We start from the raw sequence: 27,654 nt of genomic DNA, 5'->3' as shown, positions 1-27,654 counted from the left end.
GTAAACCATTGCAGAAACTATAGTTATGTACACATTTGCGTATAATACCTAGGTAATATTTTGTTAATGAATTGTGAAAAATCTTTACGTGATAGAAACAAACAGACTTCGGTTTAGTAATCAGTAAACATGCATAAATAACTGCCACATACTTTTACTCAAACCCCAGATACATTGTAAACCAGTGTTATTGGGATTGCATAGTTTGTGTTATTTGCGTTTTTGATTATTTTATAGTATGCTTGTAAGTTTAGCGGTAAATTTGTGAGTTTGTCTTTGTCATAGTTTCATGTGTTTTTTTTTGTGATCCTGGAGTGAGTTTTCATTCAGTTGGTTTATTTTCTGCTGCTGTGACTTCTTTGCTTCCTTATGTTTGTTCAACCCTATTGGAGCAAGTGACTGCTAAAATGTTGTCTTTTTGAAAAAGAAGGTTGTAAGAATATGGCTGAGTGGAGTATGAAGGTGAATATTCAGCTATCTTGAAAATGGGGGATAACACCAACAGTACTGAGGGTACATTGAGTGCTATTAAATGATCAGTTTGACTCTTACCTCACAATATATATGGAGGCACAGTTATTCTGGCAGTAGCAACTTGACAACGTGTATTAATTAATGCTGTAATTAATGCTGTTTATTAATTAATGCTGTAAATGAAATTTATAAGCAGGCAGGCGAGGCCAGTGGTTAAGGGCTTTTAACTGATCAGGTAATTGTTTTTGTTTGTTTTGTTGGTGTTTATGTGGTTTCTTGACGATTTGAATTTTTTAGCTGCAGTGATTGTATGATTTGGCAGTTTGAAAGGCTGAAATTTAGTATTCGGTATCCCTCACGTTACGTGACAAGCTACAGGGAAAGGCTACGTGATGAACAGAAGGTTGCTTGAAGGATGTGAACTGAGAAAAATAGCTGTAATTAGAAGTGAAGTGACTAACTCAAGAAGTTTTCGAGAAGCACATTTCTCTCTCAATTCCAAAAATTTTAAAAGATTTTGGGGAAAATTTAGAGATAGGTGCACCCTCCAAAATGATGGCGAGGAGAAGAGGAGGGAAAGCAGTGATTGATGGGTGGTGACTCCACCCACTCACTGCTTTTCCCCTTTTCTCCTCAACTGCATGTTACAGGCAGATGTGACGTGACATTACAATATGTCAGAGCTGAATGACAAAAAAATGAACAGCAAACGGGCAGTATTTTTAAAAATCAAGTAGCAAATACGCATGTTATTCAGGATCACAATATGTCACGTAACATCACAATGAAGAAGAAAGTATGGCCAAACTGCAATTTTTTTAAAAGCAAGTTTCAAAAATTCAGATCACATGCAACCACCGATTACTCTTGCCTGTACATTACTAGATGATTTCACAAGCATTAACAATGAAAATTGGTGATACACGTCAACAGAAATGCTTTTTTCAAAAAATTTTTGTTGGAGCTGCTAACCCCTGACTCCCATTTTTGTGGGGGGCACACCCCATTATCAATCAGCTCAAAACAAGGGGAAAAATCTTGTGTATTTCTAATTACGCAGCCCTTTTTTTTTAAACCCTTCAATGAGGTGTCACGTGACTGGGGATGGTTGCCATATAGCCAACATTCTGGAGAGTGCACCTGTAAGTAAATTTGTTTCCATATAGCCGATAGTGCAGGCGAGGAGCAGAGGGAGAGATTATACTCTAGTTTATGAGCACCCCTTTTTACCGCATTGCAGGCATGGCTGAAGAGCAGAGTGATCATCTGGTCAAGTTCTGTGAACGCAATTTGCTTTTCTGGTTGTTTGATTGGATGTAAATTTACTTCTGATTTAGAGGGAAATGCGAAATTATCATTTGCATGTGTTTCATTGTTGTGAAGTCATTGCCATTGTGCTGTTGGATATTTTTCTGTGCTGCCCCATGCTCTTATTCTTTTCATTAGTTAGTTGTGTTTCCTCGCATTGTTTGCTATTGATATTGAGCTGCTATTGGATATATTTCTCTGCTGCTGTATAGTATAGAGGGTTCGTGGAGTGCTATTAAATGGCAACTGCCATCAAGAAGAATCAACGGTCAGTTCGACTCCTAGCTCGCAGAGTTCATGTGGCAGCCTAGCACTCTGGCAACAGTGACATAACGATGGCTTTCTTCAATGGAATTCGTGAAGTGTACTGGCAGGCAAGCCAGGACTGATGAAGTGAGTTTTCTTTGTATTCAAGTAGTCATTTTTGTTCAGTGAAAAAAAGGTTACGTTTTTACGCAACTTCCAGAGGGATTCAAGCAAAAAACCGGTAGTTGGCCGCAGCTGACATTTTTAATGCACGTAAATTGTTAAGTTATGTTCAATCGTCCCCAAAAATTGAAAAAAAAAAAAAGCATTTTTGTTGAAGTGCACGAGCAATTCTCATTGTTAATGCACTTGAAATCGTCCAATAATGTTGGCGAGAAGTGTGAGCAGTTGTGTCTGGTGTTAATTTTTGCTACTTGTTTTTAAAAATTCCCATTTTGTTTTAACCTATTATTTGCTCTCTATTGCTGTTTCTTTTTCTTCCTTTAGGCTGACATATTGTGTTGTCCCGTAACATCCACGTGTAACATGCAAGCAAGAAAAAGGGGGAAGCAGTGAGTGGGGGATTCCTTCACTTGCCAATCACTGCCTCCATTTTCTCTTTCTTGCCGAAGTACGAAAGTATACTTATATTCTAGAGTATAACCGAGGGGAGAAAGGAATTGCTGTCTCCCACATAATGTGCAGGCGAAGAGAAGAGGGGAGAGGCAGTGAGTGAGTGGGTGGAGTCTCTACCCTTCAATCACTGCTGTATCGCAGACAGTCTGGAGAGTGTACCCATAAGTAAATTTTAGCTCATTTTGGAAGCATATACCCTACTGCATAAAATTGAAAGGGGGATTTTCCCTGGAATGAAAGCACTTTAGACACAGCACGGTTTTGTTAAGGGGAAATCTTACCTGACCAATTTGATTGGATACTATGATGTGGTCACAAACTGAATGCAAAAAATAATTTTGATAACATATACTTGAATTTTAGGAAAGCTTTTGATACCATTGCACATGGAAGACTACTGTACAAGTTGCAGCAGTATGGCATTAGTCGTAAGTTGTTACAATGGATAAAAGGATGGTTGAGTGGGAGAAGACAGAGAGTGGTAATCAATGGACACAGCTGTTCATGGACTAATGTTATTAGCCGAGTTCCCCAGGGATCTGTGTTGGGCCCATTGCTGTTTTCTGTATTTATCAATCATATCGATGAAGGTACATCAGACGATACGAAGGATGGTAGGGTTGTTAATGACAGTAAGGACAGTACGCTACTGCAACAGGATCTAGAAAAGTTGAGCAGATGGGCTGAGAGGTGGTAACTGAAGTTTGGCATTGACAAATGCAAAGTGCTGCATATGGGTAACAGTAACCCCAGCTGCTATACACCAACTATGTGGTACTACACTCAGGGTAGTGGAGAATGAAAAAGACTGGGGGTAATTGTGCAGTCAGATATGAAGTTTTCTGAGCAGTGCAAAAAGGCTGCAAGAGTAGCCTTTTTGGGGTCTTGTCAATGTTATATAAAAATTTTGCTAGCAGGGATAAGGAGGTGATTATCCTCTTGTATAAGGCTATGGTCAGGGCACACCTTGAGTACTGCATACAGGTCTGGAGGCCTCATTTTAGTAAAGGTGTAGAGCTGCTGGAACGAGTACAGAGCAGGGAAACAAGATTAGTAAGTGGAACAAGGGGTTGCTGTTATCAAGAACGGCTTAAGTTCTGCAAATTTCAGAGTCTGGAGACGAAACACCTGGAGGTGTATAAGGCCTTGAATGGCTTGAGCAAGATCAATGCTGATGGGATGCTTCCTTTTGCTCAGATTCTGTACCTGAGGGGGCATAAATACAAATCGAGGAAAAACAATTGTAAAATATATGTGCAGAAATTTGCCTTTAACCAGCAGGTTATTGATTGTTGAAAGAAACTTCCATCTGTCATTGCAGAAGTTGACAGCTTAGATTAATTCAAGGCTGAACTAGACAAACTTTTGGAGTGAATAAATGGGTGAAACGGAAGGTTTTTTTTTTTTTTTTTTTTTTTTGGCTGATGCTTTATAAACTTGCTTTGTTGCATCATATGTGTCTATTAATGCTAATGTTAAATTTCAAAAGAGGATTGCAGAAGCACATACCTTTCTCTGTAAAATTTTTAAAAAGAAGATTTTGGAAGCACATACCTCTGGAAATTTTTAAAGTATTTTAGAAGCACATACCGCTTTAAAATCTGGGAAATTTTAAAATCTGGAACTTCTCGATTCCTAGGTTTCTGGATTTAAAAGAGTTTACTGTTTTTAAAAGCTGTGCTTCAGCAATGAACCGCTGCGGGAGTAAACAAAAGGTTGTATTTTTAAGGGGGGGGGATGAAGAAAAAACAAACAAAAAAAGCCAAGTATTCACAAAATCAAACTGATCTGAATGACTTACGAAAGAAATAAAAAAAAAAAACTTACCAACTTTAAATCATTGTCTACATAAATCCATTCCATATTATACATTGATCTAGGTACCTCAACTCTTTCACTGCTTTCATAAATAGGTTTTATTTCATACATTCTAAATAATTTATTACCAGAGGTAAACGTATAAACAGGAAAAAATTGAGTAAAGACGACTATTTCTTTAGCTAATAAGAAATACAAACTAGATCATAACACCAATTTATGAAACTTGTTGGAGAGAGTACATAAATAAGCAGTGATAGCGTTCAAAAACCGGGAGTAGCAAAGAACCATACTCTAAACAGTAATTATCGTTATCTTAGAATTAAACATTTCTATTGTAGTAACTTTTCGGTTTTTTTTTTTTTTATCTGGGGATAATCTGATAAATACAGTACTTCGATTCAGTAACTTCAAATTCATCGCATGAGTTAAAAACTATACATCTCATTACTGCGTCATTTTCAACTTCCAACAATGTGAACGAGAGTAGTGCTTTAATGCTTTCGCGATGGCTGCGTGCTGTGTTGTAATAAGAATTATTATTTCTTTTTGATTTCAAAGTTATACCATTATGAATGCCATAAAGGGAGAAGTAGTGAGTATGGATGTACTAAAGCCTATATGTGTATAATTTTTTTCCCTATTTCAATCAGTACTTATAAGAAACGCTAATAGAGTAAATTCTGTCAAGCTTGAGAATACCGGTAGCGGTTTCACAGTTTCTAGATTTTTGTATTTGCTTTCATCAGTACAGGAATATTAGCGCACCAATAATTTCACTAAATATTTTATTTTAATGGATAATAACAGAATTATTGCATGTGATGCTTTCTTGCATCATATGCAAGTAACATCAAGTAAAATGTTTGGCGAACTTCTTTTTAAGTTCAACTGAGCCCTCTCATTTCTGCCTTACTGTTGCATTTTCAGTTGTGGCTTGCGAGTTGTTAACAAAAAGTTCTGGGATTGAACTATCTTTTCTTTGACAGTGTATACCGATTCTGACACTTCCGGAAATATTCTTGGTACGCATCTTATGGTATTGCTAATAATTTCAGAATAGCGTAGTGAGTAATTTCTGGTCATTGTAAATTTTTGGCTTTAAGCTTGGCAACAACAACAAAAAAAAAAAAAAAACATATCTTTTCAAATCAAATCTAAAATCACGAAAATAAATTTGATGAGTATGGTAGATGGGAACACAGTGATAGAGTGCTTTTCAATAAATTCTTAAATGGAGAGTTTCGGTGTACAGGACTTTGTCATGATTCTCATTCACTATTTAACTTATGAATACAGTACAATTCATAATGAACAACGCCTACAATTTATAAAAATACAATAAGGATGATCTTCACATTTCATCAAGATTGTTTTGCTTTTTTGGGGAAGACAGTCTTCCATTGAACCGAGCGGACCTTTATTTGCAGGATTTCCATGATTAATCACCATTAATGATGAGAAAACCAAAATGTGGTTCAGCAGCCTCTTGACAAATATTCTAACATACAAGAACTCTGTGATTGGTAGTGACCTCCCAACTGAACATAGAGAGAAAAATTTGCTGAAATGCATTGCATTCCCAAACCTTAAAATTTATTGATATGCTCCATAAGAAATACCAATTTCACTAGCAACTTTACTGTAGTAGTAGTGGCATGTGATGCAAGAAAGCAAGTGCATGAGCTTATGCAGCATCAGCCAAAAAAAAAAAAAAAAAAAATTACAAAACAATCCCCTCTAAATATTTGTCCAGTTCCTCCTTAAATTTTTTTAACCTATCAACTTCCACAACGACAGATGGAAGTTTGTTCCAGCAATTAACCACCTGCTGGCTAAAGGCAAATTTCCGCACGTCTATTCTATATCTGTCCGTCCTCAATTTCAATTTATGCCCCCTTAGGTTCGTAATCTGAACAAGTGGAAGAATCCCATCAGAATTCAGCGTGCTCAACCCATTCAAGGCCTGTAGTTGACTGTCAATCATTCTTGATCTGATCATGAACACAAGTTATTTAATCATTGGTTTTTGAAGTTGAAAGGTGGCCACAGCAAGGATCATCTCAGACAAACGGCCCTCGTTAAATTTTGTTTTGTGAACCACTGAAAAGTCTTCAAATGACATACAGCAGCTTCTCTGAAAGTTGTTTTTAACATTTAGTGGGTTTTTTTACACTTTTTTCTGATTTTAAACAGAATTTGATTTGAATTTGCTGCTCAATAAAACTTATCACATTTTAAAATGTAAAAAAAAAAATGCACAAAACATAGTCAATGTGTCCTAATTCAGACTGACTGCAGATAAACAGTTGATTCTTTTGTCACTACACGTAGATGAGTACCTGAACATTTGTGACAAGTTGTAGCCTGTTATGATGTTACTATTTCAAGTTACAAAGTTGGTCCCCCCAAGCATTTATCACGCCTCAAGGCCGCCGTAGCCTAGTGGTCAGGCGCACGCAGTGGTGAGCTCTGAATATTTTAACGATGGGCTCGCAGTTTTTCCGACTTTCTACCGAATAAATTTGATCGGTCACAGAAATGACGTCATCCGTGGCTTCTACTAGAGGTGCTTCGCACGCTCGCACTACTAGTAGTGTGATTAGAGCATGTGACGCATTTTTCGTGACTGGTATTATATCTTGAGTCAGTGGCGGATTTAGGAGGGTGGTTGGACAGATGCGACTTATTACCCCCTTAACCATGCGTATAAGTGAATGTGTAAAACGTTCCTAGGTCTATCTAAAAAAAAAAACTTAAAAACCTGGTCGACATGCTTCGCCTTACGATGGTAACTAGATACGACAGTGTCTGGAGTTCTAACTTTTTAGAATTTTTGAATACCATGACGTCACGATCATGCTTGCTGAAGTTACTACTGCAGTAAGTATGATTGTAACAATACAAATATTTGTCAACAATTTATTTTTTCGTCTCGCATTTTCGTTACATTCCATTGTTAGGTGCCCCTAACAGCTGCTTATGTCGCTTCAACTACAAGATCGGTACATCAATCGGTGCTATTTTACAGAGCTATTTAGATACGTTGCACTCGCAAGTACACATCTCTTACTTTAGTTATCCTAAATCCATTGTATGTTGTCTTCCAGAAATTATGAAAATCTTTGAATGATCAATAAAATATTTACAATAAGAAAGCTCTTTTATTTCATAATCGATACATACAAATCAAAATGCCTAAAAGAAACGTGAAGGATGTTTCGCATAAACCATCTACTCCGCGTGCTCGACACATGCGCAACTTTTTTATTCGTCCAATTTTTATAATGGATACCAGTAGCGTAGTTACCCTTTTTTGGGCCCGGAGGCAAAGAGCATGTTCGAGCCCCTACTTAATTAGCGAAAATTGCAAAAACAGGAGACAGCCAAAGACGCCGGGCCCGGAGGCCTTGCCTGCCTACATGGTAGCTACGCCACTGATGGATACATTTTTTTCATGATAAAATTTTAATATTGAGAATAAAAAATAACATGAAATATTTCCCATATCACAAATAACATAAAAACCATCACAAAAACATTCCACAATATAAAAACAAATATTACATAAAAAACAGACTTTCTAGGCGCCTCCGTAGCCAGGTGGGAAGGAGCAGTAGTGCGTATCACATGCTTCTTGATTAGACCGGGGTTTGAGCCCGTCACCACCAAATACGGAAGAGGTGGAAAGATCAGGGATGACCACCGCATATCCCGGAGCAATATGGCCTTAGTTGCTAATGCTCCTAAAAACCAAAACAACAACAACAAACTTTCTAGAAACACAAAAAATCACAGATTACATGAAAAAAAATATTTCACAAATATTCAAGAAAAAATTATTCTAAAAATTGCCATATAGAATTTACTTCTTTATTAATATTTCTGATCGATCTTCTGCTTTGCTCAGTAGCTGAGCGATTATTACAATGGAATGATTTGATGTAACGATCTGGATCAAATAGAAGCAATGGTTTTCTATTTAGATGTATGCTCATCATAATCTGCAACGTGTTTAATTGTCACAATATTATTCATTACGCTGAAAGCTGAAATCAGCTTCAGCACTGCTAATCGCAATGGTTTCAAAGATATTTTGTGGCTTTATTAATTGTAAAGGGAATTTCACTCAATTTTAAATTTAAACTGTCTTCGACAAAATCTCTAAAATCATTAATTTTTATTTCATATTTTATCAGAAAACTTAAATCTCTTATTCGGTTTTCACCGAATAAGAGATTTAACTTTCGTTTCCCACCGAGACGAAAGTTCTTTCACATTCCAAGATTTCGGGTAGCATATGTTTCAAATTTCTTTCAATGGTATCGTTATTTTCTTTATTTAATTTAAAATTGCCCTGTTGCATTAATAACTTATCCTTTAAGCATAAAACAATGCCTTTAATAACTTGTCACAAGATAATTTTTTTACTTTAGATTTTGATTCCTTCAAATTCTTTCCACTTCAACATGTTCTCAATTTTAGCTTCAGAATTTTTCAAATTAGCAATAGCACTGATAGTTCGAATAATTAATTTATATGCTTTTACCATTGTGATTCTGTAAAGCTTCTGAAAGGTAAGAGAGCACCTGCAGGATGTCGATCGTTAGTGCTGAATTGTTAAGAAATTCCAAATTAAAGGTTGATTTAATAATCCGGAATATTTAACTTCTGTTCAAAATGTTTGAACAAAGCGGGAATTCCTCCAACCCACAATTGCCGTCAGCAAGCTAAAAGCTGCTGATCGTAGCCCGAACACACCACCGATCTTTATAGTTTCCACATCAAGTTCTTTAGCAATCATCCTTAATTTGAGCTAGTTTTTTGGAGATTGGTGATATAGTTTTTTTTTTTAAATTATTGCCTGTATGCCGTTATATTTTAGAACATTTTCTACAGAGTGAAGGGCTCGACGAAGTTTCAAAATCTTCCAATATTTCATCTTCGTAAAGTTTATATATCTTAGTTGCCTCAACCCCCCCCTTCATTGCTACTATCACTAGTTCTTTGAATACTGTGCAAAATGTCGGAATCACTCGGATATTCAGCTACTGTGACCATGTAAACATAGACAGGAGAAATTAACTGGAAGGGAAGGATCACTCACTTCTCCGAAAAACATACTCCCGTTTGGCCGAGTAAAGGGGAACCACAATGTAGGTTGACCAGGGGCTATTATCCGTGTCGGAATCTTCTTAATCTGCTGACTGACTGTGGAAAGCATATTGACTAGCGCAACTTCTCAGTATGTGCCTGCATAGGTTTTATGGACACTACTAAATTGTGGAACGGTAATCCCTTTCACCCTCAATTTGCACTTCCTAATTATCTAAATTGCCTAAAGGCCAGAGGTGAGAACAATGCATAAAAAGTTCTCTCTCCTAATCCGCTCGTTACATGGAAATTTTCTTCGTTCAACAGAAACTATTTTAAATGTAATTACCAAGGGGGAATCAAAAAAAATTTGCTATAAAGAAGTTCGTTAAACAGAGGTCCGACTAATTAAATCAAAAATGAAGCAATTTTAAAATGCTGGGAATGGGCTCCCCTCGCCCCACCGTAGTTTCGGCTCTGGATACTCAATAATTGCGCATTTAGGATTTCATTTGTAAAATAAATGATCGTCTCAACAATGGGCTCGCAAATTTAAAAAAAAAATAACAATGGGCTCTCGTGAGCCCATGCGAGCCTACTATAGCTCACCACTGGGTGCACGGGTGCATAAATACACATGCCTTGAGTGACCGGTGTTCAAGCCCGTGACTGCTTAATATGGTGCTGTTTCTTGTATTCTGTCTATCTTATGAACTCCTCTGACCGTTTGGTCGTCCTGGAGTATAAACAGAAAATTTTATTTTTTTTATATCTACTATCAAATATTGTATTTGACTATTTAGTAACCATGCCGGGGCCTTTCTTACACTAATACCTGAAGTTTCAAAGATATACTATGAAATTCAAGAAAAATTTTTTGTGCGCATTTAACAGAACAATTACAATATTGTTAAAGGAGAATGGGCTGTGGTACTGGATTCCATGATTTAAGAGAGTAATACATCTAGTGGAAACAGTAACTAGATTTGATTTTAATAAGTAAGTTAAGATTAATGCAAGTAGCTTTCAGGGTAACGAACCCCTTCTTTAGCAAGTGAAAATAAATGCATACAGAATGCATTTATTTTCACATGTTCTGTATGGGTGATTCCATGTCAAGTGGCCTAATTTTGAAGATAGTCCCTGTTCAGCCATCTTCAATTTTTGTTGAAACTTGGTGTAGATGTTTAAACAGGTTTCCAAAGAAGCTGTGCAAAAATTCAGTTCAAAATATAGTATGCTTGAGGCACTAGCACGTTTTTTGTGGAGGTCACTTGTGTTACGTGGAGTAAATCACAAAATATTTTCAAAGTTTTAAGTGTTACTGTTGGTGGATAAAGAGCGACACAGGAGACTAGTGGATGTCAAGGTCATTCCTAGTGTCTATTTGGGTAGTGATCACATGTTAGCTATCGGAATTTTAAGATTCCCTAAATTGAAGAGGATCAAAATAATAAGAGAAAGAAAACTACGGGTATGAAAGTTGAAAGAAGAGGAAAAAGGGGCAGTGTTCAGAGAACAGTTCAGGAAGTACCTAAAACAATGGTGAACAGCATGGAATCAGAATGGAAAGCATTCAAAGACTGTATAGTAGGACTGACAGAGCAGGTTTGTGGAAGGACAAGCAATAGAAGGAGATGGAAAGAAACCCATGGTGGAATGATAGGATGAGAGAGGCTGTGAAAATCAAGAATAATGCATTCAGGACCTACTTTCAGAACAGAAATACGAAAATAAAGAGAGATATGAAACCATGAAGAGAGAGGTCAAGAGGATAGTTAACGAGGAAAGAAGATTGTGGTTGGAAGAATGGAGTGAAACTCTACGACAAGATATTGACGGTAATAAAAAGACACTGTATGGTATGGTGAGGAAAAGAAGAGATGGTGAACAGAGCAAATACGAAGAAGTATTTTGAAAATCTGTTGAACGTGCAGGACAGCCAGCAAAAGGGACAAAGGCAGGTTGATCATAAAAGAGGAGATGAAAGTGAAGATATGGAGAGAGAGCAGACAGACTTGACGTGGAATGATGTAGTGCGGGCATGGAAATACATCAAGACAGGTAAGTCTGCTGGTATGGATGAAATAAATGGAGGAAGGCTACAGGTGAGGCAGGGATGGTGTGGACATACAGACTGTTCATTAAAATCTGGGATAAGAGATTGGTGCTGAAGGACTGGAAAGAAGGTTTGATCATCCCGTTGTTCAAGAAGGGGAACAGGAAAAAGTGTTACAATTATAGAGGCATCACACTGACATCACATGTGAATAAGCTGTATGAGAGAGTGTTAGAGCGGAAGATAAGAGGAACGATTGAAAATAGGATAGCCTAGGAACAGTACGACTTTAGGCCTGGCAGATTAATGGTGGATCTAATTTTCTGCATCAGCAACTGATGGAAAAGTGTTATGACCACAATAAAGAATTATGGATGGAATTTTTGGATATAAAGAAAGCGTTTGATGCTCTAAAGAGAGAGAGAGAAAGTGCGGGAGGTTTTTAGAAACTTGGGGATAGAGTAACATCTTGTGGAGAGAATTGAGAATATATGCACCAATACAGTGAGCAAAGTAAGAACAGTGGTGGGGTTGACGGAGAGCTTCGAAATAACATCATGTTTGAGGCAAGGAGGCATCCTGTCACAACTACTGATCATAGCTGTCATGAATGATGTGCAATGTAGATTGGTGGAACAACTTGGAGAGAGAGAGAGAGAGAGAGAGAGAGAGTAGGGAACAAGTACAACAGCAAGTTGATATATGGGCTAGTATGACCAATGAATTTAGACTGGTTTTCAGTCAGGAGAAGAGTGAAGTAATGGTTCTAAAGAGGAGTGGCGAGCTTGATGGATACATTACAGTGGAAGGGAAACAGCTAAAAATGGTTAACAACTTCAAGTATCTAGGAAGCACCATTACAAAGACTGGAGTAATAGACAAAGAAATAAGTAGAAGGATACAAGTGGGTGGGAATTTCTATAGGCAGACAAGAGATCTGATCTGGAACAGGAACGTGTAAGAAGGCTATATATCAGGCCTATTACGTACCAATTCTGACATATGCATCTGAAACTTGGACTATGAGGAAAAAAGGATGAAAGCAGAATTCAGGGGACAGAAATGAGATTTGTGAGGAGCATAGCCAGAAAGAGAAGATGCCACAAAATCAGGAATGATGGGATTAGAGAGAGAATTCAGGTTTAAAACCTGAATAGGATTGAAAGGTCCCATTTGAAATGGTTTGGACATGTCAAGAGGATGAATGAGAGGGGCTTGCCAAGATTTGATTTACAATTAAGGGACAAAAGACCAACGGGGATACCAAGAATGAGATGGCAGGACATGATAAAGATTGATGTCATTAAGAGAGGAGGAAATTGGAGTGAAATCAACGACAGAGAGAAGTAGACAGAGCATGGTGGTGGTGAGGCTTCATACGTTGACCCGTGGAATAGCAGAACGATGATGATGATGAGGATGTTGCACAACATTGAGAGGTAGTGCTCTGAAACTTGGTATACCTAGTTAACTTTTGGCAGAGAATGCAAAACTTTTGGTGTCCAGGCCCAAAAACCTTAATTTTTTACAATGCAGTCTAAAACTGGCACCAAAAATTTGTCACAACAAATTTAAGCAAGACTTTTGAAAGTCATAACTCTAGAAAAAAAAAAACTTTGGCACCTTTTTTGGGCATTCCATTTAACATCTGCATGAATTCAGCCTAACTAAATAGGAGCTCTTATACTTGTTTGCTGGCTGAGATATTTTCTTTCAAAGATGGACTCAAAATTTGACCTATCTTTAGGGGCAAATATCTTAATGTAGAACACCTTCAATTCTCTCGTTTTTGCCACTAGTGGAAAGAGCAGGTTTTAAGCAGCAAGAATCATGGGTTTTGTATCTTGCTACTTAAGGCCTAAAAAATGGCCTTAAACATTTTATATTTCCTATATAATATTTGCATACTTATTTGATGAAATTTCACATCTCAATAAGGACAGAACTATTGTATTTACAAGAGTGAAATTTTCTGCAATTACTCTTCCCTTTAGTTTAAGGAGAAAGGATATATTGCCAATGCACAAAAAGATCTGTATTTTTTACAATGGGGGTGCAAATGGCAAGAAAAGAAATTGCATGGGTTTCTTTAGTGCAAGTTCCCTAGCCTGAAAAGTGGTCTTTATTCAGGATTCCAAGCATAAAGATGATGATGTTCTATTGGTTTCTAAGCTTGAAAGAAGTTATAACTGCAACAAAATTAATTTAAAACACAATACAATTGGAAATAAGCAAGTGAGTGTGAAGATATTGAATCACTTCATAATGGACCGGAAATTTTCATTGATGGTTGATATTACAACTTCAGGGAAGCTGTATTGTCATCCCATTGTTGTTGTTTTTGGAACTGGAAGATTGGCAATAATTTGTTGTTCAGGAATACACCAGACATCTTGTCTAGCAGGCCAGTGAAATGAGTGAGCTGCTCTGTGAAGATGCATGAAATTTACCAATACATCATGTTCTTCAAATGAAATATCATAAATATTTCCAATCCACCAATTATTGTCATAAATGCAGGCAATGTATTGGCCAGGTTGTAAATTAACAATTTTTTTTTTTTTTTTTATGTAAACCCCAAATGCGAGTGGTATTAGATCCTATAGTACTTAGTATTGTGCTTGGGTTGGAGGTTGAGAAGGCTAAAGAAGATATTTGTTGACATTGGACTTGAACTTTTGTAGACTAATTTTCAGGAAATATGTATGAAGGAAGGTTGTTCCATAAAATGGCAGTTGAATGAATAAATGAGGAAGATGAAAAGTTGGTTCTGTGAGTTTGAAGTTGGACAGTAAATGGATGTTGGCTGGTGGCGGCATGTATTTGGACTGTTTTGAAAAAGAGAACAGGAATTATAGAAGCCAATTCAGAAGAAGTGCCCATGGAAATATCTGTAGAAGAGGCATGCAGCAAAAACAGTACATGTATGAGACAGTGAGTGGAGAGACTCTGTTAGAGATCAGTCATTAATTAACCTAACTGCCCTCTTCTGAATGGAATCAAGAAGGCTGAGAGAGGTTTTGGGGGCACTGCCACAGATGTGGGAACAATATTCCATGGTAGGGTGGATTTGTGATTTGTAAAGAGTGAACAGCTGTTTGGAAGAAAAGTAACGCTGAGAGCGAAAGAGAAAACCAAGTTTTTTAGATGCAGAGGAAGCAATATTTGTAATGTGCTTGTGCCAAGAGAGATTAAAAGTCAGGGTAATCCCCAAAAGAGAGAGAGAGATATTATTATTTTGCCTAGAAATTGGAGTGTCACCAAAGATAAGCATAGGAGCAGAAGAATTCTTTTTGCGAGATATAAGACAAGACTGAGTTTTAGAAGGATTGAAATCAACTAATTTGTCTTTGCCCCACTGGAGAATTACCTGTAGATCAGCATTTAAGGAATTGGTAGCAGATTTTCGAGAAGTTGAAGCTGATTGAGCAGGACAAGGTTTCACAAAATGGAAAGCGGAATGCAATGTGCTACCATAGGCAACACTATGGATAGGATTTCCAGTCAATGGAAGAAGGTCATTAATATATATAAGAGGAAAAGAGTGGGGGAAAGAACTACCTTGTGGGACACTGGCATTAGTGGAGAAGTTAGAAGACAGAGAGCCATCTACCATCACCCTCAGTGAGCGATCAGAAAGAAAACTGGATAACCAATTACTAAAAACAGTTGGCAAACAATAAGATGGAAGCTTGTTTAGAAGACCTTTATACCAAACACGATCGAAAGCTTTTGAGATGTCAAGAGCAACTGCTTGAATTTCACCAAACTTGTCCATTGAATTAGTCCATAAATGGGTAACATAAGCCAGAATATCACCAGTGGATCGACACTGACGGAATCCATACTGGCGATCGTTGATCAGACGGAAGGTTTCTAGGTAGTTTAAGAGTTGGTGGTTAATTGATTTCTCCATTACTTTAGAAAGAGTGGAAGTAATTGCAATGGGACGATAATTTTATGGAAGGGATTTGTCACCTTTTTAGGAACTGGCTCGATATGAGAAAATTTCCAAGCAGAAGGAAAAGCACCTTTGGAATACGAAAGTGAAAAAGGACGGCAAAGAACAGGAGTAAGTTTAGGAGCTCAGGTTTGGAGAACAAGTGGAGAAATACCATCGGGACCTGGAGCTTTCTTAGCATCAAGATTCGTCAAAATCCTTCTGACATCCTTTAGACGGAAGACTACAGGAGGCATTGAATGGAGCGTGTTGGGTTATCGTTGTTGTTTGGTTTTTAGGAGCATTAGCAACTAAGGCCATATTGCTCCGGGGATATGCGGTGGTTATTCCCTGACCTTTCCGCATCCTCTGTATTTGGTGGTCACAGGCTCGAACCCCAGTCTAATCAAGAAGCGTGTGCTGCGCACTGCTGCTCCTGCCCACCTAGCTACGGAGGGGCCGAGTGTGTTGGGAATGGTGGGAGGTGTTTTACCAAGATCATTAATACATGAGTTGGAAAAACAATGGGATGCTAGCAGGTCAGCTTTATCCTTGGCCGAAGTGACAACAGAACCATGTGGTTTGGACAGAGGTGGGAGCAGAGATGGGCAAAAGTTGCGGCCAATAGCTTTGGCAAGAGACCAGAATGCTCGGCTACCATTAGGGCAAGTAACAAGTTTTCTACTCTTAGCCTGTTCAAACTCTAGTTTGGACTGATTAATAAGTGCTTTACAATTGTTGCGAGCTTTGGTGCAGGCAGAAAATGAAACTGAAGAATTAGAAACAAGCCAATTATATGCAACGTTCTTCTCTTGAACAGCCTTAGCACATTTATTGGAAAACCAAGGTTTAGATAAAGGATGAGATTTTTGAAGTGCAGTTTGGGTTAAAGCATTCCATTCCTGAAAGAATAATTTCACTGACACGATCTGAGTTAACATAAAGAAGTTTTGAAACAGTAATCCGACCAAGGAAAAGAAGAAAAGAAATCTTGCAGGTCATCCCATTTTGCATTATTGTAATGCCAAACAATATGAGGTTGGGAATAGCCATGAGATAAAGGCTCCATTGGAGAAGAGACAATCAGCAAGTTGTGACCTGAAGTGCCTAAAGGACCTCTCAATTCGATCGTGTACTTAGAAGGGTTTTTTGTGAGAAAAAGATCAAGCGTGTTGGCTGTATGGGTACAATTGTCCAGTATTCTTGTAGGTAAATGAACTATCTATGCAAGGTCATTAGTAATAGCAAAAGCCTCAGCATCTCGACCCGCTGGGTCGGTGTGACTAGAAAACTGAAGCCAGCTGGAGTTGTGAACATTAAAATCACCAAGGAAAATTACCTCACTGTTAAGAAAGTTGGACTGGAGAAAGCCAAGTTGCAAAGAGAGGAAGTCAAAGAGCTCCAAGTGATTAGTGGAGTTGGGAGAACAGTAGAGACAAGAGATGAATTTGACAGAATGAGGTAGAGAGATTTTAAGCCAGAGAAGATCGAAAAGAGGAGATTCCAAATTACCAAGTCTCTGACAGGGAATATCGGAACGGACATATGCACAAATACCACCTTTGAGGCGATAGGAATCATACAGCGAATAATTTGGGCAACTGAGATGAGCAGTAGTTGAATCAATTGATAACTGAGATTCTGTCAGAAAACGTATATGGAGTTTGGCAGATTGCAAGTGGAAATGGACATCTTTGAGATTAGAATTGAGACCACGTATATTTGTGAAATGAATTTGGAAGTGTTTGGGAGGTTTAGATCTTTTCGCAGATAAGCTTACTCTATTAGTTTGACAATTCATGGTATATTCAATAGTAAGAAAAAGTGGGTGGGATATGCTGTATGAAGTAATGAAATTTTTGGATATGGCATACACATGGTAAGAATATACCCAGATGGGCAAAAGTTGGTAAGAAGATACCCAAAATGGTAACAATATACCCAGATCCTTGAAATAACATGGCCTTCACAATGCTCCCCGCATACACACTATTCGAACTTTCTTCAGTCACTATCTGGCAGAGTAGAGGTAGCAAGATTATATACAATGGTACCTTGGATTGCAAGTAACTTGGTCTGTGAGTGTTTTGCAAGACGTGCAAAAATTTTTAATAAATTTTAACTTGATGAACGAGCGAGGTCTTGCAATACGAGTACAGTCAGTCCTCGTATATTCGTGTTTACACTACACGAATTCGATCATACACGATTTATAAATACGCGAACGATAGCTTATATAACACGAACCGAATTCGCTTATGCATGATTTGCATTTGTGTTTACAAGAAATGGCAGTCGAACGCAGAATCACCCCAACCGAACGCAACACGATAGGAATGAAGAGGAGATTCTGAAAACGTATTTATGTTTCTTATATCAGTGAAGGGGAAAAACATTTCGCCATAATGACGTAAAAACCCACACAATTCCAGCTATCGGTATAATCGCAAATGCAATTAGATCGAGTTTACTACCAATTTATAACAGATTCCACTAGCAGGACCTTAACTGGAAATTGTTTTTATTGTTCTATGGTAGTAACCCCTAGAAATGTGCTTTAGTAAAATGTGAGGTGTTAATAGTGTATCTCTGCCTTTACGGTGTTGTTTATTCAATTGCTACATGCGTGCAGCTTTGTTTATGTGTATCAAGTGTGTTCCCTCATTTTGTAATAGTGCGAGCGATGAATCTGTTTAACGACAATGCAATGTCATATTTCTGTGAAATCCGCAAGAGGAGGCAAGTGTCATTGGAGAGGTTCCTTATTAAAGTCGCACAAAAAGAAAGAGTCAACAGATAGCAGTGATTCCGTTAGTGACAGTGAAAGTCGTCCTACTATAAATCCGATTGCTTTATGTATATTAAATTTAAATATTAAAAATATGAAAAGGTATGTATGTATTTTGCATTAATCATTTTTACAGTATATGAATATTTTTGAGTTTTGGAACAAATCATCTGGGTTTCCATGATTTCTTACGGGAAAATTCGCTTTGATATACGAGTGCTTTGGATTACGAGCACATTTCTGGAATGAATTATGCTCGCAAACCAAGGCACCACTGTATATACTAGCTGATCCGGAAGCCTTCTAAACAGTTACCAATAGGTTCGGTCTGGTGTACTAACAGTGGCTGGCCTGCGAACACCGTTTTAGAGCTGTACCCTCGAAATGTAAGGAAGTTGGATCTCGCCACAATGTTCATCATAACCTCAAAAGTCATCAATCATATTGCGTGATGAAAGAGATGGGGAAGAGTTGACCGGAACTTAGCTCTGGAGACTAAACATGGGTTCCACTACTTCAAGCCTCCAATAAGCAAAGTGGTGGTATTACACTGTTTGATGAGTCATCTACCACCTAGTACTGCCTGGTAACAAAGAGGGGCGGCATTCCCCCATGTGGTGTGGGTGCCACACCTCGACCCCTGCTTACGTTGGTTCACACCTGGGTGATCACCCGCCGTGTGCTTGTGCATGGAGGTTATACTCAGGATTACTAACAGTCCCACCATCGCAAAGGTGCAAGCAGAAGATTTGGTTGTCACATACCATCCGGACTTTGCCGAAATTGGGTCTACTTGACTTGAGTATCACCCAAATATCAGTTCTATCAGCATTTTAGACTCCGCGGTAGCAAGTACAGCTTGTCTGGCATATCTGAGAGAATGTCTGCGACAACGTCAAGGAACATATTGCACATTTGCACAATATTGTATAATTGTTACATATTGAATATTGGTTTCACTAGTCTGATCCACATGAGCTACAAATGATGATGATGTGTCGTTTGATACTCTGCCAACACGAATCTGTCTTGCATCAATAGGATACAAGTGATGATTTTCTCTTGTTCCAGCAATGGTATGACCATCTATGAATCTTTTCTCTTGAAATGGCCTTACTAGCTCAATTTCCTTTTTAGAAACAAAATAGAATTTTATTCCAGTCACATGCTTGTCACAAAATTCAAACATGTCTTGGTGTCAGGATTTGGTTTTCTGTTGGGCGTTGGAGACTTGCATGTGCTGCCAATCATTTTATTATTCCATCAATTCCATCACATGGTGACTTGCCCTGACTAATGCCAAAGAAATTCCATTCAGCACTGATACAAAATCCCCAAACTTTATCAAACTTATTTTCAAGCTTTCAGTCACATGCATTTTGTCATCATTGTCTGATCCAGATGAAGTTGATGTTCCTGTTGCTGCTTTTCGGCTGTTAGACTCTTTTTGGAATGATGGGCACAGCTTCTGGCCTGGTTTTATGTCTACATTTGTTAGGTCTTTCAGGTAGTCTGCCACTGACAAATCAGTTGGTTGTAAACTTTTTTTAACCATATGATTTTTCTTCTGGAAAGGATTGCAACACGAATGCTGCAAAAATTCAAATTTTGTCAAAAGCAAAACTTCATGATGTAGAAAATTGTCTTCCTCACCCAGTTTTAATCCACAATGTCAACCTATCAGCTGTTGTTCTTCAAATTCAAATTCTTTAAATAATTTTAATCCAGTTTTGCATGTGTAAGATAGCACATTATCCATATGACTGATGGTGCATGAGTCCAGCTTATCTCCATCTTCTGATTCCATGTCTTTCATGCTGACTAATAAGTGGACTTTTCTGCAAGCAATGAAAGCTTAACTTTATTACAGTCAAACAATAAAAAATAGAGGAACAAAATAAACCAACTGTTCATCATGAAGATAAAACTCATGAATAACAGCATGGCTCAAATATCAGCTATTTATACTTTTTTTTTTGTGTGATTCTAGAATATTCCAGAGCCCTAGAATGTTCCTCAGTTTTTTTTTTTGGAATTCAAGAATATTCTGGAATTGTACAATATTCTGGAATTCTTGTGTATTCTTCTAGAATATTCAAGAATATACTCTATTTCAAGATTATTCTAAACATTTGGCAGGATTAAGGAAGTGTTTTGCAACAAAAAAGAATCTCACAAAATAACAATATAGCACATAAAACTACTTGATGTTTAGGCTTAATTTTAAGGCCTTAAGTGCAAAGACACAAAACAGATAAGCCATGATCATTGTAGCTGAAACTGTGCTCTTTCAAGTGGTGGCAAAAACGAGAGAATTGAAGGTGGCCCACATTAAGATATTTGTCCCTTAAGATAGGTCAAATTTGACTTTCAATTTTGAGTCAATCTTTGAAGGAAAATATCTCAGCCAGAAAACATGTGTAAGAGCTGATATTTAGTTAGGCTGAATTCATGCAGTTAGTAAGTGGAATGTCCAAAGACAAAGGCACCAAAGGTTTTTATTTTAAAGTTATGACTTTCAAAAGTGTTGCTTAAATTTGTTGCGACAAATTTTTTGGTACCAGTTTTAGACCACATTGTCGAGCAGGGACCCCTAAGTCATGGAATGACTTAGAGGTCCCTGGTCGACCCCTAAGTCAGTCATTCCATGACTTGACATAGAATGACCCGTATGCATTTATTTTCACTTGCTGAAGAAGGGTTTCGTTACCCTGAAAACTACTTGTATTAATCTTAATGTAACTTCTTAAAATCTAGTTACTGTTTCCATTGGATGTGCAGTATTACTTTCTAAAAACAATATTGGTTTAATATTTTTTTTTTCACTTCTTGCATGGAATTTGTGAGATGCTATTGAGAGTTGTCTAGGGCTTTGGTTTCTCATTTGATTTTACAATAGATTATATATTTTTTATATATAATAAGAATAAAATTTCAATGTCTTTTTTTTTTTTTTTATGAAATCCCTAAACATGAAAGGTATTAGAATGTATAGGTTGAAGGCTGAAAAGACAGAAAATGCTTGTTAGATTAGACTTATATTTCTGTAGAATGTAGTTTTTATGAATTATATGGGAAGGAAGGTTGTTCTAGAAAACAGAAGGGATAAATGAGAAAGGAAAAGTTAGTTCTGAGTGTGGAAATACAGTGAATGGATACTTGCTGCTTGCAGCACATGTCGAGACTGGTTTGGAAGAGAGTGGAAAAATTACTGATGACAATCCTGAAGAACTATCAGTGGAAGTATCTAGAGAAAAGCATGCAGCAGAAACAGAACGGTTATGAGACAGAGTGGAGAGAGAGAGACTGTAAGAGATGGATCATTAATTAATCTGTCTGCCCACTTTTAAATGGACCAAGAAGCCTAAGCATTTTGGGGATACTACCATATGGGAACAATATTGTGTTTTTGTGCAGATTTCAGATTTGTAGAGAATGAGTAGTTGTTTATAAGAACAGTAATTCAAAGAGCAAAAAAGAAAACTCTGGTGCCTTTTTTTTTTTTTTTATGCAGTGAAAGCAATATTTGTAATGTGCTAATGTTAAAAAGTCAGAGTAGTTGCCAGTAGAGATATGTGACAACTATAAATCTGAGTGTAAAGAAAGATGAGCATAGGTGCATTTAACCCTTTTTTTTTTGTGAGAAAAAAGACACACAACAGACTGAACATAACCTTTGTCGACAAGGGTTATGTTATACCTATCTGATTGACATAGCAGTGCCCAACACTGCCACGTCTCTTTGATCTCCTGTCTTAGATTCGTGTACTTCCTGATCTTTTCCTCATGGGTTTTGTGGAGATTGCCAGTGATGGGCACTGCTATGTCAATCAGATAAGTAGCCTTTTCCTTCTTGTCGACAAGGGTTATGTCCAGTCTGTTGTTCAGGATTGTGTTATCCGTTATTATGATACAGTCCTGGTACAGCTTGTTTGTGGGGTCTCTAGTACTGCCTGGGGTACCGTACTTGTAGTATGGTACACTTTCTTTGATCAGCTGTTATTTCCTTGACTACCTGGTTGCGTCTACAAGTGTACTCTGTCTGGGTGATCACCTTGCTTCCTGTGGCGATGTATTGGATTGTTTCTGAGGCCAGGTGGCATCATCTACATGTCATCTGATACTACGGGGCTCCTTGGTGATGTATTTTCTATAGTTTCTGGTGTTGATTACCTGATCTTGGATGATCTTTAGTCTTGGGGAAGAGTATCTCGCTTTGTGAGCCATGCATTGGAAGCCATTTTATCTATGTGAACCTGATGGAGGTCATTGTAGTGTCTACCATGGAGTGTCTTCTTTTTTCTATTTTTCTAGCTTTGTTTGTGCTGTCTGGGCAGGAGGAGACCCCTCGCTTAGGTTGAATGGGGGTATGCCACTTGTCTATCATCCTTATGGCCCGGTAAAGTGCTGCTGTGTTTTTCCTGGAAGTAATCCTTCATGTTAGATATCGCTGTTTTTTGTTGCTCTATGAAGTATATCAGGCCCCTTCCTCCCTCTTTTTGAGCTATTGTCAGTCTCCACGACTGTCTTCGGGGGGTGGGGTGTTGGCAGCTCTTGGTAATCATTATCCTTGTCTTTTTCATGATATTCTCCAGCTCGGTGATAGTCCAATCTATGATCCCCAAGGAGTATGTTAGCACTAGGGCTGCATAGGTATTTATGGCTTTGTGTTCCCTCCATTCAGCTTTGTTTTGAGGCCTCTGAGTCTCTCATGGTATTTTCTGGTTAGGTAGCCCTAGATTTCCTTGTGCTCCAACTGCTGAGCCTGCATCATCCCCAGGTATTTGTAGGCCTCTCTCTCTCTCTCTCTCTCTCTCTCTCTCTCTCTCTCTCTCTCTCTCTCTCTCACACATGGCTTTGATCTCTTGATTAGTCATCTGAAACTATCATCTCCAGTCTGCAGACGATAGTTTCGGGTGACTAATTTCTCTTGATGCAAACCGTGGGTTTTACATTTGTCCAGACCAAATTCCATCTTGATATGATCGCTAAATTCTTCGGTGGTTCGGAGTAGTTGCTGGAGTTGCTTCATGATTGCCACCTAGAGCTTGATGTCATCCATGTACATAAAATGGATAAGGGTGTACATGTTTTCCTTTCCTTGAGGTTGTATCCATACTTGCTATTGTTGAGCAAGGTGGATAGTGGTTTGAGTGCTAGACTGAACGACAGTGGGCTCAGGGCATCTCCCTGAAAAGATTCTCTCCTAATGGGGAATCAGTATGGTTGTGATATTCTTGACCTTAATGGTGGTACTCCATTTTTTCAGAAATTGACTACCACCATTAATGTCAAGGAAGTATCACTGTCAGATTGATAGGCCTTCAGTGTCTCTATTAGCCAGCTATGAGGCACAGAGTCGAAGGCCTTGTGGTAATCGAGGTAGGCTGGGTACAGGTTGTGGCGTTTCTTGTAGGCTTGCTCTATAACTGCTGCATCTATGGTTAATTGCTACTTGCATTCTTTGCTCATTCGCTTGCATTCTTTCTGCTGTTTGGCCATTATGTTGTCACTCTCCAAGTGGTGTGATGTCTTCTTGGTCATGCTGGTCAGAACCTTGTACATCGTTGGGAGATAGAGGTGTTTGACCTATATTTTGCCAGGTTTCGTGTATCTTACTCTTTTGTCTTCAGATATGTGATTCCTTGAGTGAGAAACTTGGGGATTGTCTCTGGGTGCCTTATTATTTGGGTGAAGATGCTTGTGTGTGCAAGTGAGTGTCTTGTACCAGTAGTTGTGGACTTTATCTATTCCTGGGGTTTGCCAGTTATGGGAGTTCCCGATCAACTGTTTTACTTCTTCCTCCCTAATTTCCCACTCTCTCATTTCTTGTACATCCTTGGTTTACGTTCTGAGGGTTGAATGCGAGTGACTTTATCTTGCACCACACACTCGATGCAGTATGATTATTATTTCTTTTCAACATCATTCATCTGTGGAGGTGGGCCTATTTAGCTTTGGCTTACATCTAATAGTAGTGTTAGTTCTTGAGAGTTACACCAGATTGTCCACTATCTACCTAGCAATCATGTCGGCCTTGGGGAAGGTTGCTGTGCTGAAGCAATTTTTGTTGTGTTTGTTTTATTATTGTTATTCTTATTTATCTCTCTATATATTAAAAAAGTTTTCCTCCTAGTGATATTTATTCAAGCCAATGAGAGAAGAGAGCGAGGCAGTTATATCACTTAAAATGCAATTAATTATTGACAACTGCCTCCATAAAGTTCGCCAACCTCGTGCACTTACTTGACTGTCTGATGTTCCATTGTAACGTTTTTTGGTATATTAATGAATAGTGTATATTTCTAAATAATTTAGTATTTTGTAAATATTTTAAATATTTGTATAGTTTGTAAATATTTCAGTTAAATATTTTAGTCCTGCTCTTTGAGATTCAACAGTATTCCTCATGCATTATGAAACTCGAAACAAAAGGCCTTTTTTTAAATGATATAAACGCAGGTAAATAATTACATAGTGGTATTTGGTTTTTTGGTATTGAGATTGTCACCGACATTCTCTCAGATATGCCAGACAAGCTGTACTTGCTACCTGGGAGTCTAAAACGCTGATGGAACTGATATTCGGGTGACATTCAAGTCAAGTGGACCCAGTTGGACTTCACCAAAAATTTTGGTGAAGTCCGAACGGTCTGTGACAGCCATGTCCTCTGCTTGCACCTTCACGATGGTGGGACTGTTAGTAATACTGGGTATAACCTCCATGCACAAGCACAATGTGGATGACCACCCAGGTGAGAACCAACGTAAGCAGGGTTCGAGGTGTGGTGCCCACACCACATGGAGGAATGCCGTCCCCTCCGTGTTACCAGGCAATACTTAGTAGTAGATGACTCTCATCAACCAGTGCAATACCACTACCACTTTGTTTATTGGAGGCTTGAAGCTTGGAGGTTTTTAGTCTCTAGAGCTAATTTCCGGTAAACCCTTCCCCACCTCTTCCATCGTGCAGTATGACTGATGACTTTTGAGGTTATGATGAACATCATGGCGAGATCCAATCTTCCTTACATTTTGAGGGTACAGCTCTAAAACAGTGTTTGCAGGCTTTCGGATCAGCTAGCGTATAATCTTGCTACCTCTACTCTGCCAGATAGTGACTGGAGGGAGTCCGAGTTGTGTGTATGTGGGAGGCATTGTCGAGGCCACATTATGTCAAGGATCTGGGCATATTCTTACCATGTGTATGCCATATCTAAAAATTTCATTACGTCATGTCCGCCCCACTTTTTCTTATTATTGAATATACCATGAATTGTCAATAGAGTAACTAATAGAGTAAGCTTATCTGCTAAGAGATCTAAACCGCCCAAACACTTCACAAATATTCTTACCATGTGTATGCCATATCTAAAAATTAATTACTTCATACATCATGTCCGCTCCACTTTTTCTTAGTATTGAATATACCATGAATTGTCAAACTGATAGAGTAAGCTTATCTGCTAAGAGATCTAAACCTCCCAAACACTTCACAAATATATGTGGTCTCAATTCTAATCTCAATGACGTCCATTTCCATGTACTTTTTCTGACAGAATCTTAGTTATCGGTTGATTCAACTACTACTCATCTCAGTTGTCCAAATTATTCGCTGTATGATTCCTTTTGCCTGAAAGGTGGTATTTGTGCATATGTCCGTTCCGATATTCCCTGTCAGAGACTTGGTAATTTGGAATCTCCTCTTTTCGATCTTCTCTGGCTTAGAACCTTTCTACCTCATTCTGTCAAATTCATCTGTTGTCTCTACTGATCTCCCAACTCCACCAATCACTTGGAGCTCTCTGACTTCCTCTTTTCACAACAACTTGACTTTCTCCTGTCCAACTTTCCTAACAGTGAGGTAATTTTCCTTGGTGATTTTAATGTTCGCAACTCTATCTGGCTTCTGTTTTCTAGTCACACCGATCCAGCTAGATGAGATGCTGAGGATTTTGCAATTACTAATCACCTTGCACAGATTGTTCATTTACCTACAAGGTTACTGGACAATCCTAACCATGCAGCCAAAGTGCTTGATCTTTTTCTCACAAACAACCCTTCTAAATACATAGTCGAAGTAAGTGGTCCTTTAGGCACCTCAGATCACAACTTGGTGATTGTCTTTTTAGCATTAGCATTAGTAGAGGCATTTGATGCAAGAAAGCAAGCTTATGCAGCATCAGCCAAAAAAAAAAAAAATAAAATAAAATAAATAAATAAATAAATAAAAAAAAACAAATAAATAAATAAATAAAAAAATAAAAAATAACCACTTCCACTTCACCCCTCTGTTTGTTCGAAATACCTGTCCAGCTGAGCCTTAAACTTATTAGGCTATCAACTTCCACGACAAGGGATGGAAGTCTATTCCAGCAACCAACCACCCGCTGGCTAAAGACAAATTTCCTCACGTCTATCCTACATCTGTCTTTCCTCATTTTGAATTTATGCCCTCTCAGGTGATTATTCTGAGCAACAGGAAGAATCCTATCAGCATTGAGCATGCTCAAATCATTCAAGGCTTTATCCACCTCTATCAGATCACCTCGCCGGTGCCTAGTCTCCAGACACTGTAATTTGCAAAACTTAAGCCTTTCTTCGTAAGAGCACCACTTTGTTCCATTCACTAATCTTGTTGCCCTTCTCTGTACTCGTTCCAGCATCTCAACATCCTTCTTGAAATGAGGCCTCGAGAACTGTATACAGTACTCTAGGTGTGGTCTGACCATTGCCTTATACAAGGGAATAATCACCTCCTGGAATTTGGGGAGTACAACGTCTACAGAAAGGATAGACAGGATAGGAAGGGAGGAGGGGTTATGCTATTAGTTAAAAAACACAAAATCCAAGGAAGTGAAGCCAGTTGACATCGCTGGACAGTGCAGTGTTGAGTCAGTTTGGTGTGACATAAGCATAGGTAAATCAAAATTGAGAGTAGGAGTGTGCTATAGGCCTAATGACTCTGATGAGTATAATAAGATACTGTACAGGGAAATAGAGTGGGCCAGTAAATCAGAGAGTCTTATAATGGGGGATTTTAATTTCCCAGATATTGACTGGAATTTGTGGGTTGGTCACTCACACACTAGCAAGGCTTTTGTGGATTTATTGGATGATTGTTTTCTACACCAGCATGTTCGGGAGGCAACTAGAGGGAGTAATACTCTTGATCTGATTATCAGTAGTGATTCTTCATGCATTAGGAATCTGCAGATAAATGAACCACTGGGTGGCAGTGATCACAGTTTGCTGAAGTGGGATTTACTCAAGGAGGTAACTACCATCAGAG

At 38.3% G+C, this 27,654-nt stretch overlaps 2 protein-coding genes across 4 annotated transcripts in view; one reads left to right on the top strand and one right to left on the bottom strand.

Annotated features, from left to right (window-relative positions):
• AIMP2 (aaRS-interacting multifunctional protein 2) overlaps positions 1-4,920 on the bottom strand; it is a 127,760-nt gene extending 122,840 nt beyond the window's left edge. For 2 of the 3 annotated variants that reach the window (XM_090377109.1, XM_090377108.1), the window contains exon 1: positions 4,492-4,920. In XM_090377109.1, coding sequence (XP_090233235.1) covers positions 4,492-4,593 — 102 coding nt within the window. In that variant the 5' untranslated portion in view covers positions 4,594-4,920. The remainder of the gene's footprint in view (positions 1-4,491) is intronic. The other variant, XM_090377107.1, reaches the window with a different exon arrangement.
• Positions 4,921-4,981: 61 nt separating this feature from the next.
• Pdk1 (Phosphoinositide-dependent kinase 1) overlaps positions 4,982-27,654 on the top strand; it is a 595,617-nt gene continuing 572,944 nt past the window's right edge. Inside the window, exon 1 of the mRNA XM_090377106.1 lies at positions 4,982-5,077. Within this exon, the coding sequence (XP_090233232.1) occupies positions 5,054-5,077 (24 nt within the window). The 5' untranslated portion in view covers positions 4,982-5,053. The remainder of the gene's footprint in view (positions 5,078-27,654) is intronic.

This window comes from Mastigoproctus giganteus, chromosome 7, assembly GCF_048544385.1.
Source record: "Mastigoproctus giganteus isolate SK-2022 chromosome 7, ASM4854438v1, whole genome shotgun sequence".
Lineage (NCBI taxonomy): Eukaryota > Metazoa > Arthropoda > Arachnida > Uropygi > Thelyphonidae > Mastigoproctus > Mastigoproctus giganteus.
This window is presented reverse-complemented; position numbering and strand designations above follow the sequence as displayed.